This window comes from Xylona heveae, assembly GCF_001619985.1.
Source record: "Xylona heveae TC161 unplaced genomic scaffold L228scaffold_3, whole genome shotgun sequence".
NCBI lineage: Eukaryota > Fungi > Ascomycota > Xylonomycetes > Xylonales > Xylonaceae > Xylona > Xylona heveae.
Window position 1 is genome coordinate 1,428,674 of NW_017264195.1, and position 20,459 is coordinate 1,449,132.

The 20,459-nt window shown below is 47.1% G+C and overlaps 4 protein-coding genes across 4 annotated transcripts; 1 reads left to right on the plus strand and 3 right to left on the minus strand.

Annotated features, from left to right (window-relative positions):
• Positions 1–852: 852 nt before the first annotated feature.
• On the minus strand, positions 853–2,861 carry L228DRAFT_281459 (S-adenosyl-L-methionine-dependent methyltransferase). The gene is made up of 9 exons (XM_018335889.1): positions 2,570–2,861; positions 2,402–2,433; positions 2,162–2,232; positions 2,079–2,101; positions 1,887–2,025; positions 1,795–1,817; positions 1,697–1,734; positions 1,036–1,599; positions 853–925 (listed from the first exon to the last, which is right to left on the minus strand). Exons 1-9 carry the CDS (start codon positions 2,648–2,650, stop codon positions 862–864), a joined length of 1,035 nt encoding a protein of 344 aa, XP_018189932.1. The 5' UTR covers positions 2,651–2,861; the 3' UTR covers positions 853–861.
• A 4,009-nt stretch (positions 2,862–6,870) lies between these two features.
• On the minus strand, positions 6,871–10,334 carry L228DRAFT_95372 (hypothetical protein). Its single transcript, XM_018337004.1, has 5 exons — positions 9,705–10,334; positions 8,882–9,655; positions 8,414–8,828; positions 8,217–8,353; positions 6,871–8,159 (listed from the first exon to the last, which is right to left on the minus strand). The coding sequence occupies exons 1-5, from the start codon at positions 10,176–10,178 to the stop codon at positions 7,269–7,271; spliced, it is 2,691 nt and encodes an 896-aa protein (XP_018189933.1). The 5' UTR covers positions 10,179–10,334; the 3' UTR covers positions 6,871–7,268.
• A 244-nt stretch (positions 10,335–10,578) lies between these two features.
• L228DRAFT_245304 (hypothetical protein) lies at positions 10,579–13,822 on the plus strand. Its single transcript, XM_018332127.1, has one exon. It carries the CDS (start codon positions 10,935–10,937, stop codon positions 13,638–13,640), a length of 2,706 nt encoding a protein of 901 aa, XP_018189934.1. The 5' UTR covers positions 10,579–10,934; the 3' UTR covers positions 13,641–13,822.
• A 660-nt stretch (positions 13,823–14,482) lies between these two features.
• On the minus strand, positions 14,483–18,961 carry L228DRAFT_266723 (ankyrin; the record flags this gene model as incomplete). The annotated part of the gene is made up of 4 exons (XM_018334900.1): positions 14,483–14,901; positions 14,963–18,503; positions 18,565–18,877; positions 18,936–18,961. 4 exons carry the CDS (start codon positions 18,959–18,961, stop codon positions 14,483–14,485), a joined length of 4,299 nt encoding a protein of 1,432 aa, XP_018189935.1.
• Positions 18,962–20,459: the final 1,498 nt, after the last annotated feature.

Sequence of the window (20,459 nt, forward strand, 5' to 3'; positions counted from 1 at the left end):
CCGCTGTTTTCCCCTTGAAAGGCCGAAAAGAAGTACAGTATGACCAGACCGAGACTGTAGGATCCACCGTCATGTGAAAAAGAAATATTTCATTCGAAAAGGGAACCAGGGGCACACCGTGACAGTTCCATGTGAGACTCTAGGTCATATAATCTGATAACTTGTTAGACACAAGGTGATCCAAGCCTGGATATGCCATGAATGTGCTGGATCACTCAAAAGAAGAGTCGAAGAATGACTTGTCCCTCTCATAAGAGACTAAGCCAAAAAGAAAGGATTATGGCACGTGTGATGATGCTGGAGATGTCTTCTCGCCTAGCATGAATCGTGTTTTGAAGAGAGGTTGACTTTGAGATTTGAAAAATCAAAAGCTCCATGACGCTCGATCGGCACAGCCTGTTTGGCTGATATGCCATATCCGCCTTCGCTTCTCTGTATATAGTGTGACCTCGTGAATGTATCGGCTCGGAAAGGATTGAAGATGAGATGTCTCGAGATAGGTTCGAATAAGTCTATGACTGGTGCTTTCTAAGTAGCATATGACGGAGGACAGAAGATGAATTGGTAGACGCCTAGGCGCAGTATGAGCGGACATAAGCCAAGTCCCCCATGAAAGTGCCAGTGTAGGATCGTTTTGCGAGGAAGTATGAAAATTATATTTTCCGCCGGGAATAGGACGATTTCGGTTCGAATGGAGAGCTCGAAGGATTGTATGGGTATAACCGTCCAACTAAGACAGTGACACGTATTGAAACGGGATGGTGATTGGGAAATATTGAATATTTGGACGGATAAAAGATGGTTGGTGCGCAGAACGGACATCTCTATAAAGACTCAAAGGTATGGTATAATGCTTCATGATCATGATGGCTTCGGTCGGGGTTGTGATACGACGTCTTCGGGTTTTCGGCCCCAGACAACGAATCTAATGAAAAAATCAAATCAGCAATCTTTCCTTTGAAATTGATACCTTTGAATAAAACAAGGATGAGCAGGGGAGGGGAAATAGGGGAAATAAATGAGGGCCCAACGCACATCTTATGGTACGCATGGACGCTGCGGTCTTGCAATGCCTTTCGAACTTCCACAAGATACACTTCGACCTCCTCCTTTGTCCAGCCTAGTGCACGGTGAAATGTGGCCATACTTAGACCCTGTAAACCTTCAAGAATATTTCGCATAGAAAGTCTTCCTAATCGTTTCATATGCTCATCCTTGGGCCAAGGGTTCGCCGCAACCTTGAAAACCTCTTCGTGTACATCGACAAAACCAGCTTCCTCATACCAGCGCTTCAACTTATTGGCAATACGAATAGGTCGATCATTGCGTATTGCCGCGTCGTCGAGATCCCTGCTCCATGTCACAAAGGGCCACGTGTCGGGCATGGTGCCGTCGTCGCAATACACCTTTGACATAATCTCTTGGGATTCGAGCCATGCGCCGGGTTTCAGATAGAAGAATGCTTGTCGAATTATATGTCGGAAATCCTCAAACGAGCCTGCCATGGCGCGCGTATGAATATAATCAAAGTGGTTGGGCGGGTAGAGCCAATCCTCTTCTGCGGCGTCATCAATGAAAAAGTGTACGTTTTCGGCAACCCTGACGGTAATCGTGAGTAAAATAACATAGAGAATCGAGCGCTGGCAAAATGAAAGGTAGGAAATGCGACCGTCTAGTAGTGTTGGGATATACTCACATTTGAGGTTGAATTGGTGATAAGTCTGTTCCGATGATCTACTCGCGGAGTCAGACCGAGCCACACGATAATTTTGCACACGATCCAGAGCAACCTACTTCGCAGTCGGGAAACTCCTCCGCTGTCGAAATTTGTCAGTTAATCAATTCTCATCGCCCTACCAGTGCAAGGTTTGCAAAGAAAAGCTTACCCATTTCCAGCGGCCACACACCCGTCCCTGTGCCAATGTCTAACATCCTTTTTGGGTTCCTCAATGGTGCGAAATAGGATCTTCCTCCAAACGCCTGTTGCAGAATGAAATGTTGTAGATTGAGACGTTCAAGCTCGGGCTGGGGGTTGAAACTTAGTAACATAACTTGTCATAAGTTGGGAACCCACTCACTTCGTCATTTGGATAAACATATGCTACATGAAATGCGGTAATTAGCATAGCAGCGCCAACGATTGCAATTGACATGCACTCACCACCCTCGCGATACCGGTGGTAACGCCTGCCATTTTCCATAGGAAAATTATACATGCTCGAGGTCAAAGATCTGTTGCGGATGACGACACGACGATGTCAGCCATGTACTTTCCAATGCCGCTTCTTGCGGGCTTTTTACAGAGTCCACGATGAACCAACACGACCAGAATAATTATCTGCTTTCTGATGACCGTGCAGACCAAATCTTCTGCCAGAAATTCGGAGCTGATGCAACTTACAAACCATCTTCTTCATTTCCTGAATCATGCGACTATATTCAAGTTAGTTTTTGAGTGTGTGATTTGGAGCAAGGATCATTTGCGAATTCGCCACTCGTAACTCACGGCAGTGACCAATGTAAACTCGCCCAATTACAAATTTTTGAAAGGAATAAGAAGGTCACTCACATCAGCCTCAATGAAGGAGGATGCTGGCTTCGACGATGGACTTCGAGACAACCTCTTCAATTGATTCGCCTCGGCGCTCATCTTGTTGGACGGGGATTTGGAAAGGGCGGGTTTGGTTCACCAAAACCGGACCAAATTCACAGACAAAAGGGGATAAAATAAGAATATACGCGACAGATTTTGAGAGGCCCTCTACCGTGGATTTGGGTTTAAAGGTTGAAAAAAGACAGGCGTTAGGGTGTCAGAAGTTGAATGACTTGGCCCAAGAACGCGAGGCGCCAAGTGCCAGGTGAAACAGTTCCCACGATAATGGAATCAAGACCCAAAGCTATGGAAATGGGAAAAAGAAACAGAAAGGGGGAAAAGGGAAAACGAAAAGGCAGAACGACGATCAAACGTCACCAACAAATAAGATTGGAGATATCAATACTGAAACCGAGCGGTGAGCTGTACAAATATATATAACAAATTTTTTTTTGTTCACACTTCCCTGCGAAATCTGCCTTCCCATACCTTAGTAGCAGCCAAGTCCCAAGTTGTATACAGGCGGTGCGCAAGGCGGATAGAATCGCCATGGCCCTTGCGACGGGGCCGAGGGGACGCCGCTTTCTAGGTGGTAAGATTTGGTAGCCAGTCAGAGATGGTGTCTCCCCAGCAAACGTGGGGCCAGCGAGCCCAAGTGCCTCATCGTCGGTCCCTCGAACCCCCGGCCATGAAGACCCGCCGACGTGGTCGGGGGGTAATAGGTTGGAGGAGAGGGGGGACGGTTGTGAAAGAAGTCCGTGTGTCTTTTCTGACCGCATGCGGGAGGGGTGCAGTGAAAGACCCATGGAAAATGGGGTGGGGACGGAAGGGGTGAAAGCAGAAGGACTGGAAAGCGCGAAAAATGGGATCAGTTGGCCCAAAGACCATGCTATCGAAATGCAAGTATTGCTGTCCTTGTCATACTCCGTTTCCAATCCAAAGTACTTCTCTAATGATGACGAGAAATAATCGCAGATAAGCCGTCCAAAAATTTCCATTCTCAGTCTGCTCTCCGAGAAATGTGTTTTTCGAGGGGTCCAATTTTCGCCTTTTTGGACCCACGGTCCGCCCGCTAATTTAACGTTGAACTATTCTTTGACTGTCGAGGGTCCCACGTCCCAAATCTTCCTTCTTCGGTCAATCGGGCTTACTGCTGACAAAAGTGGTGACCCGGAGCTTGTGTGCATCAAAGATAAAAGTCCGAATCAAGCCAGCCCCGTGCATGATTCTGCTCCTCTCTCCATCGATGCTGCTGGTTGTTTCATGTATGTTTGTTATGATCTAGTTATTCCTCAATCCCGCCTGCCTTTTCCTGACTTGTCTCCGGGAACCACCTTGGCCGACGGAGATGGGTATCATCTCCGAATTCTGCCACTAAATGCGCGACATGAGACAAGAACGATGTTGATAATGGAGTCAAGCGTAACGAGAGAATTGAGAGCGATTGCAACACACCAGGACGCGAATGCGGAGGCGCGATGATCTGTGAATTCGTGCTAAGACTTAGGATGATGCTGCTTCTGCTGCATTGGCCGAACACTTCCCTTGTGCCAGTCGCAGGGTGCAGCACCGGAGATGTTTTAGTGGGTATATCTGAAAAAAATGACGGCTACTTGGAGTGACCAGCAGGTAAGCGTGTCTGTCCCGACCTAAAAAGTACCGGACATGTCCACTGCGATACGTTCAGCCATGCCAAGATGCGGCCGAACGTAACCCTGTTCCTTCCCACGAGGATTTCAAGTCACTAGCAAGCTTCTCTTGCTTTTGCGGCGTCGGATGGAACACATTTCTGCGTCACAGTTGATTTCATGGATGCGTTGCGTAGTCTAGTTCTGAGCAGCCATTTGACCACATGGCATGGGAGACGATCCCTTCCCAGCTCGAACGAGTCATGTTTTGGCTTTTCTCTTTCGTCTTGTTCAGGTTTTGTGTTCACCAAGCTCACCCGACCCATCGTCGGGTGCCGGATCCAGGCCGAAGCCGTCCGAGGCACGGGCCTTCGTTGTCCCAAGGGAAAGGGTTTAGCTACTGAGACTTAACCCAGCGTTACTCTGTAGAGCAAAGTAGCAGAGACTGGACTGGCCCCTAGGGACCCGCCAGCCGCGTCAGTAGGGACTGGACCGACCGGAGGAAAGACAGACTCCCCTAGCAGCTCAACTGTTATCCAAGGTGAATTGCAAGGGTGACCTATGGAGCTCAGATTCGCAAGGAGAAGGTTCCACTAAGAATAATGATAACCAATGAGTAGATACGTTCCCTTACTCGGTGGAGCCATTTTTTGGTTCAGGGAGCTTCCCCCAGCACCGTCATTGAGGTAAGCCCTGGGTTGAACGCTCTGATGTCCCGACGTTGCGGTCGCGGGACGACTTGATCCTCGGCCACGGGACTCGGTGTCAGTGGCTGAAAGTTCCTTCTCTTTGGATCACTACGTGCTAGAAGATCCCCACTCACGAAACTCTCATCTGCTTCCAACCACTTATCTTCGAGCTGCGCCGCAGAGCTGCTTTTCTGAGCTCGAACCATGATGAGCTCACAAAAGGCAAAACGGCTTTCCCGAGAAACCTAAAGCAGGTCAATTCAACTCATATGCAAGTACAGGACAGACGAGTACAGAACGGTGCAGCCACTTACTCTGCCATGCCGTCTACAACGTATGTTCTACTTCTGCAGATTTTTGTAAATTTTCGTAAGCGCATACGCTACTCGTTGTGTACTCGGCACTTTTTGTCATAGCTTCTTGGGGCGGCTCTGTGTTGTCCCCCGTACAGATGATACTGTTCACTGCGGAGCACTTCCCTACACGGTTACGAAGATAATAAGCATTCGTCTTGCTCATGCAATGGCAATCAAATAGAATCCAGGACACCGTAATCACACAATAGTGCAACGTACCAAAAAGGACCCGCAGTGCTAACTTAGGTAGCACGATCCCTCAGCAAGCACCTGAGATTGGTACTCAGTACAGGATTTCGTAACAACTCGAGACGGACTCCGTCTCGGCCGTCCGACAAGTGGCCGCGCCAAGAAATAGGTTGAAAGTCCTGTACCCATACCACGGCCCAGGGATACCCAGTTACGTGGAACAGGGACGGGAGGAGAACGAAGCCATTCGCGTCTAGAAGAGCTCCACAGACGTTATTTCCCCTCTTTTCTTCTTGGTGCTGGACTATTTGCACGCCGTCACTCCCAAATTGTATCGTTTCCATCATGGTGGGACATCTAAATCTATGCCCGAGATCGCAATTTCTGCAATCGATCAAACTGGTTTAATGCACGGAGCAACACACGCTGTCCCGTAGAGCATAAAGCTTTCTGCTCCTGACTGTTATTCAATTTTTGTTAGAGAACGACTAAAAGGCACACGATCGTCTTCTTCACCGCCTCTCTGAATGAAGGACGCTCAGAAAGAAAGACTAGATGAGATAACGTAATAGTTGCTGCACACCGTGTGCGACGGGTCGACGACGGCCTCGTTTTGAATGAGAAAAGGTTTGGTTGTAAGGACACCAGGAAAATACAGAGTCAACGAGTTGGAGCCTATTGCTGAGACGACGCTCATTGCATGTAATGTGTAGGAGGAATCTCGATCCCCCATCAGCATATGCCGGGCTAATCGATGCCCCGAATAGCGAATATCTGCTCCAGGGTGTGGCCTCACTTCATTTGATACGCTGAGAACTCCTCCCATCTTTGACTACACTCTCCGCAATCCTGGTCCAGTCTTCAATATTCCCCGTAGCCGACGCCATGTTCTGCTTACCCATTTGGTGGTCACTTGATATTTGTTTGTTACAAATTGCGGCTGAAGATAAATAAATTTCTATCTGATATCACATATGCATCCTTTGTAGATAATCCTTTAACCAGCTCTTCATCTTAATACTCAAGCACGCTGGACATGCTCCCAAAAGTGGGTTTCCCGAGTATTTGTGCATCCACAGACTCCAAAGCGCCGCGCCCCAATGCGCCATCCCTAAATGATGCGTCTGAACGGTATTGGAATAGAAATCAATGATCAAACAAGACACGGAAGACTAATATACAAGAGACGAAATTTAAAATCCCCATTAACGGGAAGACTTCCCGTAGAATGATGAAATAATAATACGCCGAATGCGACGCGACAGCCGTGTTGCTAAAGAATATATCCATGGCAATGACTATCACTTAGGAAAGTAATATTCATAGGCAAATCTGGATTGGTGCTGCCGCTTCTTCTTCCCCTTTGCCCACGCTAAATCGCGGGCGAAGGCTGGATCCCAAGCGCAAATTGGCCCTTGCAAATGCCGACACGTAGAGTACCGGGTCCACAGTTCAGCTCCCGTCTGTGGCGCCGGCTATACCGACAAAATAGTGCTGAGGATTGACGCTCTAGTGCGGTGTATGGTAGCAAAAGGGTTGCAAAAAATGGTTTAATCAACAACCACCGAAAAAGTACTCAGGGGCAACTCTAGGACAAAGTGACTGACCATGGCTCTCACTCTTCACCCAAAAAGGAAAGTATTAGCCCCTCTGAAAGCCTTGCACCTTGTTATGGACCCAAAGTCGTCCGCGAATGCTTGTCAGTAGAAACACTAATACTAGGCTGTTTGAGGGCGTTTGGCACGAGTCAAGAAAAAATGGTCACCATGTGTGGCAATGAGAAAAGCGATCGGTGATCGGTCCCAATATTTTTTCAAGCAATGAGTCGATAGTTACCCCCGGAGAGGTCCAGCTTGCCTTCCTCGACCATCCGACCCAAAAAGTCTTTTAGCTCTTCGTCGCCAAAGGGGAAACCACCAGGCATGGCGAACCTCAGCATCATGACTATCCGAGGCAAGGGCATGGCTCCCTGGTTGGTCAGCATACCCACGATGAATTGCCAGAACACCTTCATCTTTTCCATTGCGACGTCTTCGGCCGACTTGACCGAAGACATAGCTGCGTTTGACTCCGCCTCTGCGGCGGCGGCCATTGCCGCCTGAGCTTGGTCTTCTCCGGCATCGTCTGGTGATAGAGTCTCAATGACGGTGAATGTGTCTTTTTCTGACTCGCGCAGTACCATTTTAGCTACCCAATAGGTCAAGGCGTTTCTCACCAGAGCCTCCTCCATCTCAAGTCGCTCTATTAGCTGTGCGACAGTTCGAGTCTGTGGATTCGGACCATCTGAACCCTGGAAAGCATAAATGACAGATGCTTGCCACGTCTGGACATCATCGGTGATGACCCGGTCGTCAAGGTCCAGTTCCACCGTGACTTGGCCAAGCGCATCAAGCCACGTCAATTTGCGGGATTGCTTCAGCGTCTCAAAACCTTGTTCGTACCGCTGCCGGACACGAGCAATTTCATTCGGCACCGAGAAGGTATCTTCGTGCAACGCCGGCCAAAAAAGCCGGGATAAAATTTTGGCGTGCATCTCGGGAACTTCGACATTCCCCTCGCTGTCTGACCCTGGCTGATCGAGCTGCTGCTCTCTGCGGATTGCACTGTCAACTCTCTTCGAATCGAGCACGTCCCGAAGCATGACTTCACAAGATTGCAGGGAGCTCTCGCCGAACCGAAGCTTGAGCAGCTCAAGGACCCGAACCTAAAGGCCTTAGTCAGTAGACAAGAGAGGAACAAAAGGCCTTTGTAAGGGAATTACCTCTTTATCCAAATCAAGCTCCCGCTTCAAAAGGCGCTCCCCCATGACGTTTTGGAATTCTTTGATGAAAACATCTTTCGAATCAAACAAGCTTATCATGCTACCGATCACGTCGGATGACTTGATCTTTTTGTAGTCTAATGCGTAAAGGCAAGTTTTAGCTTAGGCATTCTTAAAAGAAGAGCATCGTTGCTTACCTGGCCCAGCATCCACAGGATCAGGCACCCAATCCATGTCATCCCAGTCAAAGTCAGCGTCATTTTCGTCATGTCCGGTAAGCTCAATAGCCCTGCTCAACTCAACGGCAAGCTCAACCAAAACCTCGGGAGTCATCGGAGAGTGTTCTTCGTCGGCGGTTTCCACGTCGGCAAGCAAGCCGCTGACAATGACCTTGACGGTATCATCTCTGTCTCTAAGATACCTTCGTAGAGGTCGAGCAATGCGGTCAAGGAGGACGCCTTTCGGGTCCAAAATGGCGAAAGCCCGGATCAAAGAGATGTAAATCTGAAGTATTTCAGCCGTGGAGGCACCTGGCTGCAAAAGTCGCTGGGATATTGCTTTTGAGAAGGAGGAGGTGAGATGCAGTCTGGTAATTGGATTCGTCACATATTGCTATAATATTTATCATCAGTCGATGCCATCAATACAGTCGCTACAGGACTTGCCTTCAAATCTTCAACTGCTCCCAGGCTTGCGTCCCATTCGACGATGACTGAAAAGAGCTCATCGACGCGCAGCCTACCCAATCTCTCAATGCCCATTTCTTGCCACTTATCTATAGTGCTTGTCATAAAGTCGGCATTGTCATAAAAGCTACCGGTATCTCCTCTCATGCTTGTCTCTGTTTTTCTAAGGCATTCCAAAGCTTCGAGAATAAGCTTCGCAAAGCGATGTTCAATCCACGTCCGCAGACGAGCTGGCACTGATGATGGTGACTCCCACTTTCTTGCATAAGCACAATTTACATAGTCTGTCATCAGAAGATCCATGACTTCTGCGAAGACTCGTTGCGCGTTATGACCACCCAGACCGACCTCTTCCGTCATTTGCATAACAGTCAGGATGCTATCGCGATAGTGGATGATCTGAGAGGGGTCTTCTGACGTTCGCAGATTTTCCGGACCGATGTCATCGAGACTGTCGTCATCGAAAGCGCCTTCGCTCCAGTCAATTCCAAGAACGACAGATGCTTCAGCAAAAATATGGGTGGAAAGCGCTTCCGCAATGTCACTTTGGGGAAGAGAGTACGAGACCAGCGCGTGCAAATCTCTCCGAAATCGCGATTGTATTTGCAAATTCTTTGCTTGTAAATTATCCGGATCGGCAGCAGACACCGGGGCTAGGAAATGAAATATCGGGTAGAGATAGACTTTTTGGGCGTTTTGAAGAGTTCGCAGAAAATCAAATATCCAACCGTTATGGCGATCTCGATGCAATGTCTAGTTCAATTAGCATTTGTATCTGAACAATTGAGGCAATCTTCGGTACTTTTGTCGCTTCAGGCTTTGTCCATGCTAGAAAATGTCGTCGAACTTCATCCATATACCACAGTATAAGGGGACTAGTTACGCCACTAAATCGTGCATCGTGCGTGAGAGAAGCCATTGCCCTCATATCCTTTGAGCTTGGGTTCTTGATCCAATGACCACCCGATCTGAGGTTGTGTCTGCTACTTCCTTCAGAAAACTTTGAATCGATTGGTGCTTGAGGTAAAGCCAGAAAGGTAGTTGCTGCCTGCCACGTGTGGTCCCATTGTATTTGATCTTTCGCAGCATCGAATGCAGGAGACTTTGGTGTTTGGAACGCCGAATGATAACGACTAGAAGGCGATTCTGGCACTAATTGAGTCACTTTAACTGTTGAAGCCTGTGTGGAGAGTTTCCCAGATCGTGAAGCTGTTGGAAACACAGAGGAGAAAGCGCGTTTTGGCCGAGTTGATGAGCTTGGCATGTTCGCCATCATGCCTGCTACAATGTCATAGGAATGAACGAGTATTCTTGGCTGTTGACTATTTGGTCCTAATGTGCCCAGTGCGCATGGAAGGACAACAAATAGTCGACATTAAATCAGGCCTTTGATGTGGGGAAGCAGTCGAAGAGATAAAACGACGGGTTTTGTTTACATTGCAGCTTCTATGGTGTGAAGGTGGCGCATGATCGGCAAGGATCAGTTACAGTTAAGGGACTCAATTAAAATTCAGTTAAAGATCCACCAGGCGGGTGTTAGCGGGACAAGATCAAGTGTCCTGCCGGGTAACCCCTTTGGAAGTGCCGTTCGCAATCAACCAAATGCGTCATTGGGTGCCTTTCTCCGGGTTGACTCAGTCATCCTCATATCTTTTGTGACTCTATCTCCTATAACTCCAGTATCCTGGGGCCGACGAGTGACCATTGTGCTCCTTTCCTAATCTTTGATTCAACCACAACACTTGTGCCCTCGAATATGTCTCCCCCATAAGTAGTCTTCACAGGCTCCTGTTCCCACTCCTCTGCCCAGCTTGAAGCTTCCGTTGTCACATATTGATAGGCCTGCAAAAAGCGATAGACAATCAGACATCAAGATGTTCCAAACTCTGAATCAGCTTTTTCGGAAACGCTTCTCTCACACTAATACTACGCTGTTACGAGTCAACTGCTGAAAATAGTCATTATCTGCGGGAAATATACCGCTGTGCTATATTGGACTTGCTGTTGGAGTCAATAAATCAACGAGTTCGACATGGCTTCTATATTTACATTCGACCCTGATCCGCCCACAATATCATCTCCTTGGCCACGATCCCTTGCACCGACTCCCGTCTCATTTGCGGTGAATGAGCATGCTGCGCCCATTGCAAACAGTGGTCATGGACGCCCTCTTCCGAGTCCAAACCCTATCGAACTGGCCGATTGTGGAATAACAAAACTCGAGCCAGAACCACAAGAGGGTCCGACAGAATACAAATTACATCTTTTGCTGCGACCAAGGAGACTCTTCTCTGCTTACAGTACTGGCTCGTTTGTATCTGGTTCGCACCGTTCCGGTTTGCAGCAGTCCTCTGCTCGCAATGATATCTCGGCATCTCCAAGTGCATCTCCCCACCCGGCTCCTTCGGGGTCATCAAGGCAAGCGCGCTTGCAGCAACTTACCACGCAACTGCTCTGGCGCCTACAGCAGTCCTCCCCGTATCATTCCTCTTCGACTGGTGATTTGATTCTTCCTATGCTGCCTGATACTTCCACGCCTATTGGGTCTTCCGTTCGGCCTAGGCGACTTTTGCCAGGATTAGAGGAAAGCAAGGGTGCTCTGTATGAGATTGGAGTGTCTGATGATGGCAGTTTCAAAGGTCTAACAAGGGAAGAGATGGAAGAGAGCCTCCAAACCCTCTCCCTGATGGCGGCTAGTCTGGGTTGTAGCATCGAAATTCAACGGATGGTTCTAGTCGGAGACTGTGAATGGATCGAAGACGACGCGTCGGTTCCTCCGCGGCGTGTCACTCATGCAGAGCTACTCTGGGTTACTGAAGTATTGGTGAAACCTGATTTGTTCCGTGGGACAGGACAAGCTGAGCCGGCAACGTCATCTTCATCAACGCCAAGGCTCCCAAGCTTGGACGAGGCCACTCCAAATCCAGAGGAGGTGCAATGTCTCACCGAGCAAGTACGAGTGTCGCTCACTGGACCAACCATGTCCGGGAAGTCTAGTCTTTTGGGTACGCTATCCACCAATACTGCAGACAACGGTCGTGGTAAAAGTAGATTAAGTCTACTCAAACACAGACATGAGATCGAATCTGGCGTGACAAGCTCGGTATCCCAGGAGCTCATTGGCTACAAGACAGCGACACCAGCGACTTCCGGCGGGTCAGCTGGGACGGATATTGTCAATTATGCCTCAGGAAACGTGTCTTCATGGAATGACATTCATTCGGCATCAGAGTCTGGAAGACTTGTATTTCTCTCGGATTCTGCGGGGCATCCTCGATACCACCGAACCACCATACGTGGGCTCGTCGGATGTGCTCCTCATTGGACCGCTCTGTGTGTTGCAGCCAATGATGGAGACGCAAAAAGAACCTCTGGGATCAATCTTTCTGAGCAAGATCACCTTGGCCGTGCTGAGAGTAGCTTAGATCTCGCCGAAGCGCATCTCTCCCTTTGCTTGAAGCTTAGACTTCCGTTGATGATAATTGTTACAAAATTAGACCTGGCTTCCAAAGCAGGGTTAAAGAACACGCTTGGCAAGTTACTTTCGGCATTGAAAGCTGCCGGCAGGAAACCAATCATGCTAGCGGCGGCCAACGATCAGGTCTCTCAATCGATATCTATACCTCTCAGCGCTGAGCATGAGGTCAAAAAGTTTCTAAGCCCAACAGAAGTCGAGATTGAGCAAAAGGTTCCAATCGTATTGACTAGTGTTGTCACCGGGGCAGGTATTGGAACTGTTCATGCTCTGCTTCGAACTCTTCCGATACCACATCCATTGCCTCTTGCGCCATCTCTGACAGCAACCCTACGGTCATCACCTAATGTTGTCTTTCATGTAGAAGAAGTCTATGCCATGTCGAAATCTTCTTTTCGGCTTGATTCAAACTCGACCCTGTCGTCCAAACTTATCCTCAGCGGTCATCTTCGCCACGGCGACATCAGCATTGGTGACGAGCTAGACCTCGGCCCCTTTCAGCTCGCCACGATGGAACAAGAAAGCAGTAGCAGTCCTTGCCTGGGACCAATACGACAAGACAGCTCACCAAAATCCTCAACTTTAGATCTATCTTCTGCCATGGAGTGGAAACGTGCCCGCGTAATCAGCATACGCAACTTACGACTTCCTGTCCGTAGCCTCGTCGCCGATCAAGCAGGCACGCTAGGTATCGCATTCCTACCTAGCCCATCCGCCTCTGTAAAAGACGCCTCTCGCTCCTCTTCCTCCAACCTACCCAGCCTGCGTATCCGACGAGGAATGGTCCTCGCTCGCAACTCTCCAGAACGCCCTCTCCAAGCTTCCACTGGGATTGTAGCCCATTTTGACCAATGCGATGCAGGAGCTTTGACACCAGGTAGCACTGCAGTGGCCTACTTTGCCAGTGTCAGGACTTCGGTCAGAGTAGTCGGCATTGAAGAAGACGTCATCTCAAAGAAGAACAGCTTCGATGATGGTCATGGCCATCCAGAGGGCGTCTTTCACTTTGGAGACAGCGATGCCGATGATGATCAAGATGGCCATGAGCATGATACATCTTCTGCCGCTGCTGCTCGCCGTCATCGAATCTCCGCCGCCACGCTCGAGTTTGTTTCCTCCCGCGAGTGGGTTGAGGTTGGCGGTCCCGTGCTTCTCGTGCCTAGCGGTGGAACAGGCTTGTATAAAGGAACAGAGATTGGCGGAAGAGGCATCAGTCGACTTGATGGCGTTGTGGGAACAATCGCAGACGTTCTTGGGCCGTGATTTGGATAGACTCTCGCGTATATATTATTTTGCTGTGTATATAGTACTGTAAATAATTTTCTTTTCTTTTCGGTATCTCTCCCATCATGTGACAAGCAGAGGTGTCCGGCTGTCAAGTCCAACGTCTCTACGCACGAGAGACCAAATCTTTTTTTTTTCTCTTCCCCACTTTCACTCTAGACTCAAACACGTATATGAGAATTGTATGCTTCCCTCTGGAGATCTATTAAGTCAAGCAATTCGGCTTGTTTTCGGCAACTCCACCGATCAAAATGTCACACATGAGATGCCTCTTTTCTTCACAAAGATAGACGTGGATGGGATGTGGAAACCCTCAGTACATCAGGTACACTACCAACTGCATTCTTACCGTACAGCAATCCAAGTATGGGGAGAAGTCAAGAGACTCTGGAACGGCAGATCTTGGGATTATCGAGACCTCAAGGGGCGTTTTAAGTGTTCTGGTTTCACAAGTTCATTCGACTTCTTCACTGTGATATCATATATGTGCTGAAGGAAGAGCCGTCATAGGTACGGTGAACGAAAGAAATAAATAAATAAATAAAAAGGGAAGCAAAGACCGAAAACTATACTTGAGCTACCTAGAAGAAATATGTCTGAAATTGCGATGATTTGTAACGGTCTGCGCTATTGATCAAGGCTGCGGACGATTGATTAAATGTAGCTGTGACAGTTTGCAGGCAGGCTGAACCTCGGAAAATGACAGTCTAGCAACCTTCCATTGTCGATTGTCAATATTTACCAATTTTTTGGATATGTCGCTCGACCGTCTAAGCCTGGAGACCTTGATAAGTCTCAAAGAAGTTGAATAACTCCGATTTTCAATCTTCCATATTATCTCCCAAAAAATATTCAACTTCTGGTAAAATTGTGTCTGTCAATTTTCTCATCGTAAAATACCCGGGACATGCATATGGTTCAGGTCTGTATTCGCCCCTTATTGTAAATGATGACTTATCAAACTCGCCCACCATCATCCTCTCGAAAGGACTCACAAGAAGGACAATTTCATTGTTGAGAATCTGACCATATATTTCTCTTTGATGGTACATCGGAAGCACCGATTTTCGTTCAACGCCGCTGAAAAAGGGAAACTGAGCGAGCGTCTTGTTGTTGGTAGATTTGTTGATATCGAAGGTTATCTTTACTCCTCTCTCAAAAACAGTGTTAAATGGAAGCTCGCTAATAGAAAAGGGCATCTCCCAGGCACTCAGTTCCCAGGTACCGGCCATTTCATTCCCTACGCTTTCATTAGCGTGTATGATCATAAAACATCTCTGGTAAAGTCAAAATTCTCTTACAGGCATCATTTCTTACGCGAAATAGAGTATTGGGGAGAGAGTTGAAAAGTGAGACGTGATCAAAACTATGGACAAGCAACTGAAGCATTGCAGAAGTAGACTCTCCGGATCCTGGGGACACCAAATCGAATGCCGTATGTTGAAAGTCATCTTCTTCCCAGGCATGTGCGCCGTATCGAATCAGCAGTTCAGCAAGAACCACGTTTCCGCTCATGGTGGCGTAGTGTAAAGGCGTACGGCCATTCGGCGATTTAAAATGGATGTTTGCTTTGTTCTCCAGGAGGTTCTTTACCTCAGTGGATCCAACAGCAACCGCCACAATGAGTGCGGAGCCAAGAACGATTTCTGCCATTGAATGTGTCAGGGCCGCTTTTAGTAAGCATTGTGTGCGGCTGCTATCATCTACACAAATAGCTATTTGGAGCTCTCGACCGAGTACGTCTGCATCTCTTTCAGTCTCTTCAAGCCCTGGTGGCTTCATCCCAAGGTAAGGGTTCGCTATTGGCAGTGCATTGTAATGAAGAAGAAGCATAGCCAATTCCTTGTCTTTTAATGAAAAGGCAATATCTAGAGGTGTTGTACCGCTCTGGTCGGATTTTAGGGGATTTGCGCCATGTTCAAGTAGAAACCAAACAATGTGAAGTTTTCGATCAAGCACCGCTTCACATAGCGGCGTTCCTGAATGCACACTTGATAAGTCCAGATCCGCTCCGTGAGCAGCGAGCAGCGATACAAGCTCTAACTCTCCTAATTCGATTGCAGCAAGCAACGGGGTCCCTTCGTCACTTGTGTGGTTGACATCTGCGCCACAACTGATTAGAAGATCAACAGATTTAATTTGACGATGCTGTATTGCTCCGAAAAGCGGTATCTGGTCATAGTCGTTTCTCGAATCAATTCCTTGTACTATGACTGATAGAGACTCCAGTAATGTGCGTCGGTCTCGTTCTCCAAATCTAGCCAGGCAGTAGGCTCCTATATATTCCTCATTAAGTCCCTGTCTGAAGTTGAGAAGTACCTGATCAATATCCCTTTTGCAACAAGTAGCGTTCAATATAAGGGATACAATTTCATGAGCAGCTCTTGACCCTGGACCGATATTATACATTTGTAAGATTTTGATGGCCCTAAAGCATGCTTCATGAATTTTTGAATGATGTGCTGTTGATTTAAGTCGTTTCGTCCGGCTCAAGGAGGCTTGAATCATAGTAGAACACTCTCGCAAATATGGAGAATCCTCGGTGATATTATCAAGGCCTGCTATAAAGGCAGCAGATATATAGTCATTGTCTTCTTGCTCAAAAGTCGCTCCGTTTTCAATGAGATATTTGGCAGTGCTAAAATGTGCTTGAGAAAGTGATGCCTGCAGTGGAAAGCCATAATAGCCGCCCTTCTCATTCAGATCAAAACCCCGAGTGTGAAGCTCCTTCACGATATCCAAGAAGCCCAGGTAGCAAGCATAGTAAAATGGGCTAGGACCTGTCTCGCGGACTCTCAAATTAGAGAGCTCAGGTGATATATCATCTGCCAGGGCCATCTCTAGGATTGTATCTCCAGTCTCATAAATCACTGCCCACGTCTTCCAATTTTTAGTGTTGTTATTGAGAAGTTTCCCTACCAATTTCAAAGTTTCAGGCATCAATTTGTTGCTGTCAGGCGTGTGCTGATACCAATAGAGTGCTGCATATGCAAGAAAAGGATATTTCATGATCATTTCCTTTAAAGACAGACACCGGATCTCGGCTTCGTTTCCAAACACATTACAACATAGGTATTTCAGACACAGTCTAGCCAGGTGTTCATTCTCGAGAGCCAGATCCCGAAAGCACAATTCTTGATTCTGCGAATCTCCAGCTCTGTTCCGGTCATGAAGATATTCCTTGACAGAAAAATGCACAAAGTGCACGGTGTGAAGCGACAGATCCTTTTGCTCTCCATCGCTCCGAATCTCGATCAGAGACCCAAGAGGCTCTCGAATGATATATGTAACGTCATCGTCGCTAACACTGTAAAGCTTCCACTCGTCTGGCAAGTGTTCCATGGGATAAGTATTCTCGTCACTATCGAGATCCACAACTGACGCCTCAATTAATTCCCGAACAGTGAGTGGTCTGAGCGCGAAGAGGATCAAGCGGATCATTTTTATGGTCCGCGCTCTCTTGATCGTGCTCAATTTTGAGACTCGAAGCAGTTCACGCTCATATGCCTCCTCAAATCCAGGAGGCATCTGCGTGATGGAACCCCGAATCTCCTTTGCATTGCTACTTGGATCCAGTCTCTGCGACAGCAAATGAACCCATAACAGCATGCCTTCCGATTTCTGAGCAGCCTGGTGAGAAATGAAAATCCGATCTTCTTCTGATTTTCGAGGAAGCTTGGAGTCAACCAAATTCCTAGACACGGTAATCACGTCTCCAATTGTGTCTTTGGCTGATATCTCGTAGTCGAAGATGAGGACATTTTGGCCGTCTGTTCTGGGGTTGAATATCTCTGTCCTTATATCGGCATGGTCTCGACTAAGAAGGAGTAGTCGTGAATTAGACTTGCTAATTTCTTTTATAAGATTGCGTAAGAAATTGGAGCGGTCAGCTCCTGCAGAGTAACGCATCGTCCGATCAAACTCCCAACACTCATCGAAGCCGTCAATGATGAAGACACATTGTTTGATACGCTGACAAAATTTTCGAAAAAGCCTCCATTGCTCTTCAAGAGTGAAGACGAACCCTTCGTGGTAATCGTCGCATGGTTCTCTTGCAACTTTTAGTGGTTCTCTTACAACTTTTAGTGCTTCTTTGCTTTGGTTAAGTATTTGAGCAAGAAATGATCTGAGAATTGCTTGGGGTTCCCGCTTTGAATCTTCTTCATATTGGCAAAAGAAATATGCCACGAGATTTGAGCGTTCAGCTCGAAGCGACTGTATAATTCTTGCAGCTAAAAACGTCTTCCCAAAGCCCGGCGGACCGTGAATCCAGAAGACCTTGGAAGCCACTAAATCCAGTTCAGCGAAATCAATGAATTCTTCTCGGTTGAATATCCAGTTTGACGTTCCATAATGAATCGCTTCTAGTATTTTATGATAGTGGTCATTTGTATATACTGGTCTAAGTTGCTTCAGAATCCGAGTTCGATCTTTTCGATCAATAATGTCAACTTGTCCAGCCTTGATATCCGCGACATTCGCCGCAATAGATGTTAGAACGTTGGTATGGTGGTTCGTCTGGGTCGATGCCAAGATTCGATGTACAGTCTCCTCCTCTTTTTCCAAATCATCAAGTAATTTGATCACACTTGATTTTGGAATTTGGATCGTGCTTTTTGCGATCCTCTTACCAGTTGAACTTTCAAAATATTGACGAGCTTTGACGAGAAATAACAGTGCTGTTTTATATATTTTTACTAGTGCATCTTGAAGGATCGATCCGGTGGTTGAAGTTTCCCGGAGATTGTTCTTCTCAATCTCTGCATATTGAGTGATGACTCTCGAAACAATCTCAATTCCTTCCAACATAGTGCCATAAACTTGAACATCGTTCAGGGCAAGCTGTTCAATAATTACTCAGTAAAGCTTCATGTTAACCTCTGGGGGATGGTTAAACTCTTACCTGAAGAAGAAACCGTACACCAGCCCATGGAAGGGCAGCATGACCTGGATCATACTGAATCACAACATCTCCAATCTCTTTAAACTTGTTGATCCACCTGGCAATCTTCTCGAAAATGTCTCTTATCATGACTTCGTCCTGATTTCTTTTGCGAAATACCCACCTCTTATTAAGACACTCTTGCTTCTTGTCTTTGACATAATTGAGCATTTGCGAAGGTATAATAGCGATATTCTGGTCGTCAAATTGGAGGTGTGCTTGATCGTTTTGAGACAAAGAACCAAACGCTTCTTGCCAGAGGTTTCTAGAGTTTCTAAACAGGTCAACCTAAGATCTGCAAACACGAACAACACGCGATGAGACTAATTTACGTTGTTACCAGTGATTGCTGAGCCATGGCCCACGGAATGTCTTGCTACTACGGCCTCTCCGCTTGAGCGTATGCAAGATTGCCAATAGCCTGTTCGTTCAAGAAGTACAATTGCCTCCAATGCTTTGAACTCAATAGCAAGAGATGTTGATATTTTTTGAGGAGAGATGAGGAGAGAGCAGTCCAAACTGCTAGATGGTAGCTATTCATATAAATTCAGACGGTACAAAGAAGACAACCCATTATTGCAGATTTTCTGAGATTCTGAAACAGTAAATTTTTACGACGTCCGAGCACTGAGCGTTTAGTGATAAGAGCACAGCCCAATACTGCGGCTCTGGAACCCCCTGTATGTTGCACAAGGCTGAGCATACAATGCTGCCAACGTTGGTACCTGGCCGGCAGTCATTTTCATCTGCCGCGATCACATAGATCGCCGATTGATCATTGAGGCTCCAAGAATCTCTCCGGCTTTGATGGGCTTTAAATTTTAACTTCTAACAAAAGCTCTTGTCAGCATAGGATTAGATGAAGTCCATTTTGTGCGTAATGTAGTTGAAAAGTTAGGTTGTTTATATTCCAGTATTGAGGGGCACGAGTGGGTAGATAGAAATGATCTAGAGATCAGGGTCTAAGTGTCCCGCAGATACCATAGAATCCGTGTTAGTATCAGAGCGTTCTGGGTCTAAACGTATGCCGACAAGTTGGGCCTCCTCCATTGTGAGGCGCAGCTGGAAGCAAGGTCATGGACAGTGTGGCTAACAAGTACAGTACTAGCCCATAAATGACGGCAATTTCCACAAATGCCACCCCAACCATCCTCCGGACCACAAAATATATTCATGGATAACTCAATGAGAAATTGATATTAGAACTTGTATTTTGGCATATAAATAGAGTAGATAGTGACTTTAAAGAATATCAATTTATTATTGCTAAATCCTGGGTCAGTATTTTGTGTACCATCCACCTGCTGCAATTACTGCCTCGATCCGTCGGGGCATACTCTCCACTAAAGAAACAAATATTTCCTCACTAATTGCATCCCAGCCTGCCTTCAAAGCATCAAAAAGTCTTCTCTCAGCCCTCCAATCTACCGATGTATCGTCAAGGAGCTCTGGATGGTGCTTATAAAGCCATTCTTTAAGCATATGCCAGGCGTGCTCTATAGGGTTCAAATCTGGTGAGTACGGGGGCCATTCCATCACTGGTATTCCATGATCCTGAAGCCATTGTCGCGCAATTCTTGCCCGGTGTATTGAGGCATTATCATGCATGAAGGTGAGGCCTGGCTCATAGATCTGGGGGATCCCTTCTTCAAGAACTGAGATATATGATGCTGCACTAGAGCCACCCCGAGCGGAGAGGGGATCTCCTGGCATATCAATTAAATCAGTCCTCCCACCAGTGTAAAATCCACCCCAGACCATGATGGTTAAGTCCCTGCCCTTGCTGTATGGTTGAATCATAACTTTCTTCCATTTTTCATGTGGCTTTCGGAAGACCCAGCAGCGCTGTTTTCCTG

Bases quoted from the DNA above. Each gene is read 5' to 3' on its own strand.
- L228DRAFT_281459 (XM_018335889.1), bottom strand. From the start codon at position 2,650: ATGAGCGCCGAGGCGAATCAATTGAAGAGGTTGTCTCGAAGTCCATCG. The intron at 1,735-1,794 runs GTAGGTTGCTCT...CTCCGCGAGTAG, and splicing joins AGGAGTTTCCCGACTGCGAA to ATCATCGGAACAGACTTATC. The intron at 926-1,035 runs GTGCGTTGGGCC...TTTTTTCATTAG, and splicing joins GTCCATGCGTACCATAAGAT to ATTCGTTGTCTGGGGCCGAA.
- L228DRAFT_95372 (XM_018337004.1), bottom strand. From the start codon at position 10,178: ATGATGGCGAACATGCCAAGCTCATCAACTCGGCCAAAACGCGCTTTC. The intron at 9,656-9,704 runs GTACCGAAGATT...TAATTGAACTAG, and splicing joins CAAAGCCTGAAGCGACAAAA to ACATTGCATCGAGATCGCCA. The intron at 8,354-8,413 runs GTAAGCAACGAT...TTTACGCATTAG, and splicing joins TCCTGTGGATGCTGGGCCAG to ACTACAAAAAGATCAAGTCA.
- L228DRAFT_245304 (XM_018332127.1), top strand. From the start codon at position 10,935: ATGGCTTCTATATTTACATTCGACCCTGATCCGCCCACAATATCATCT.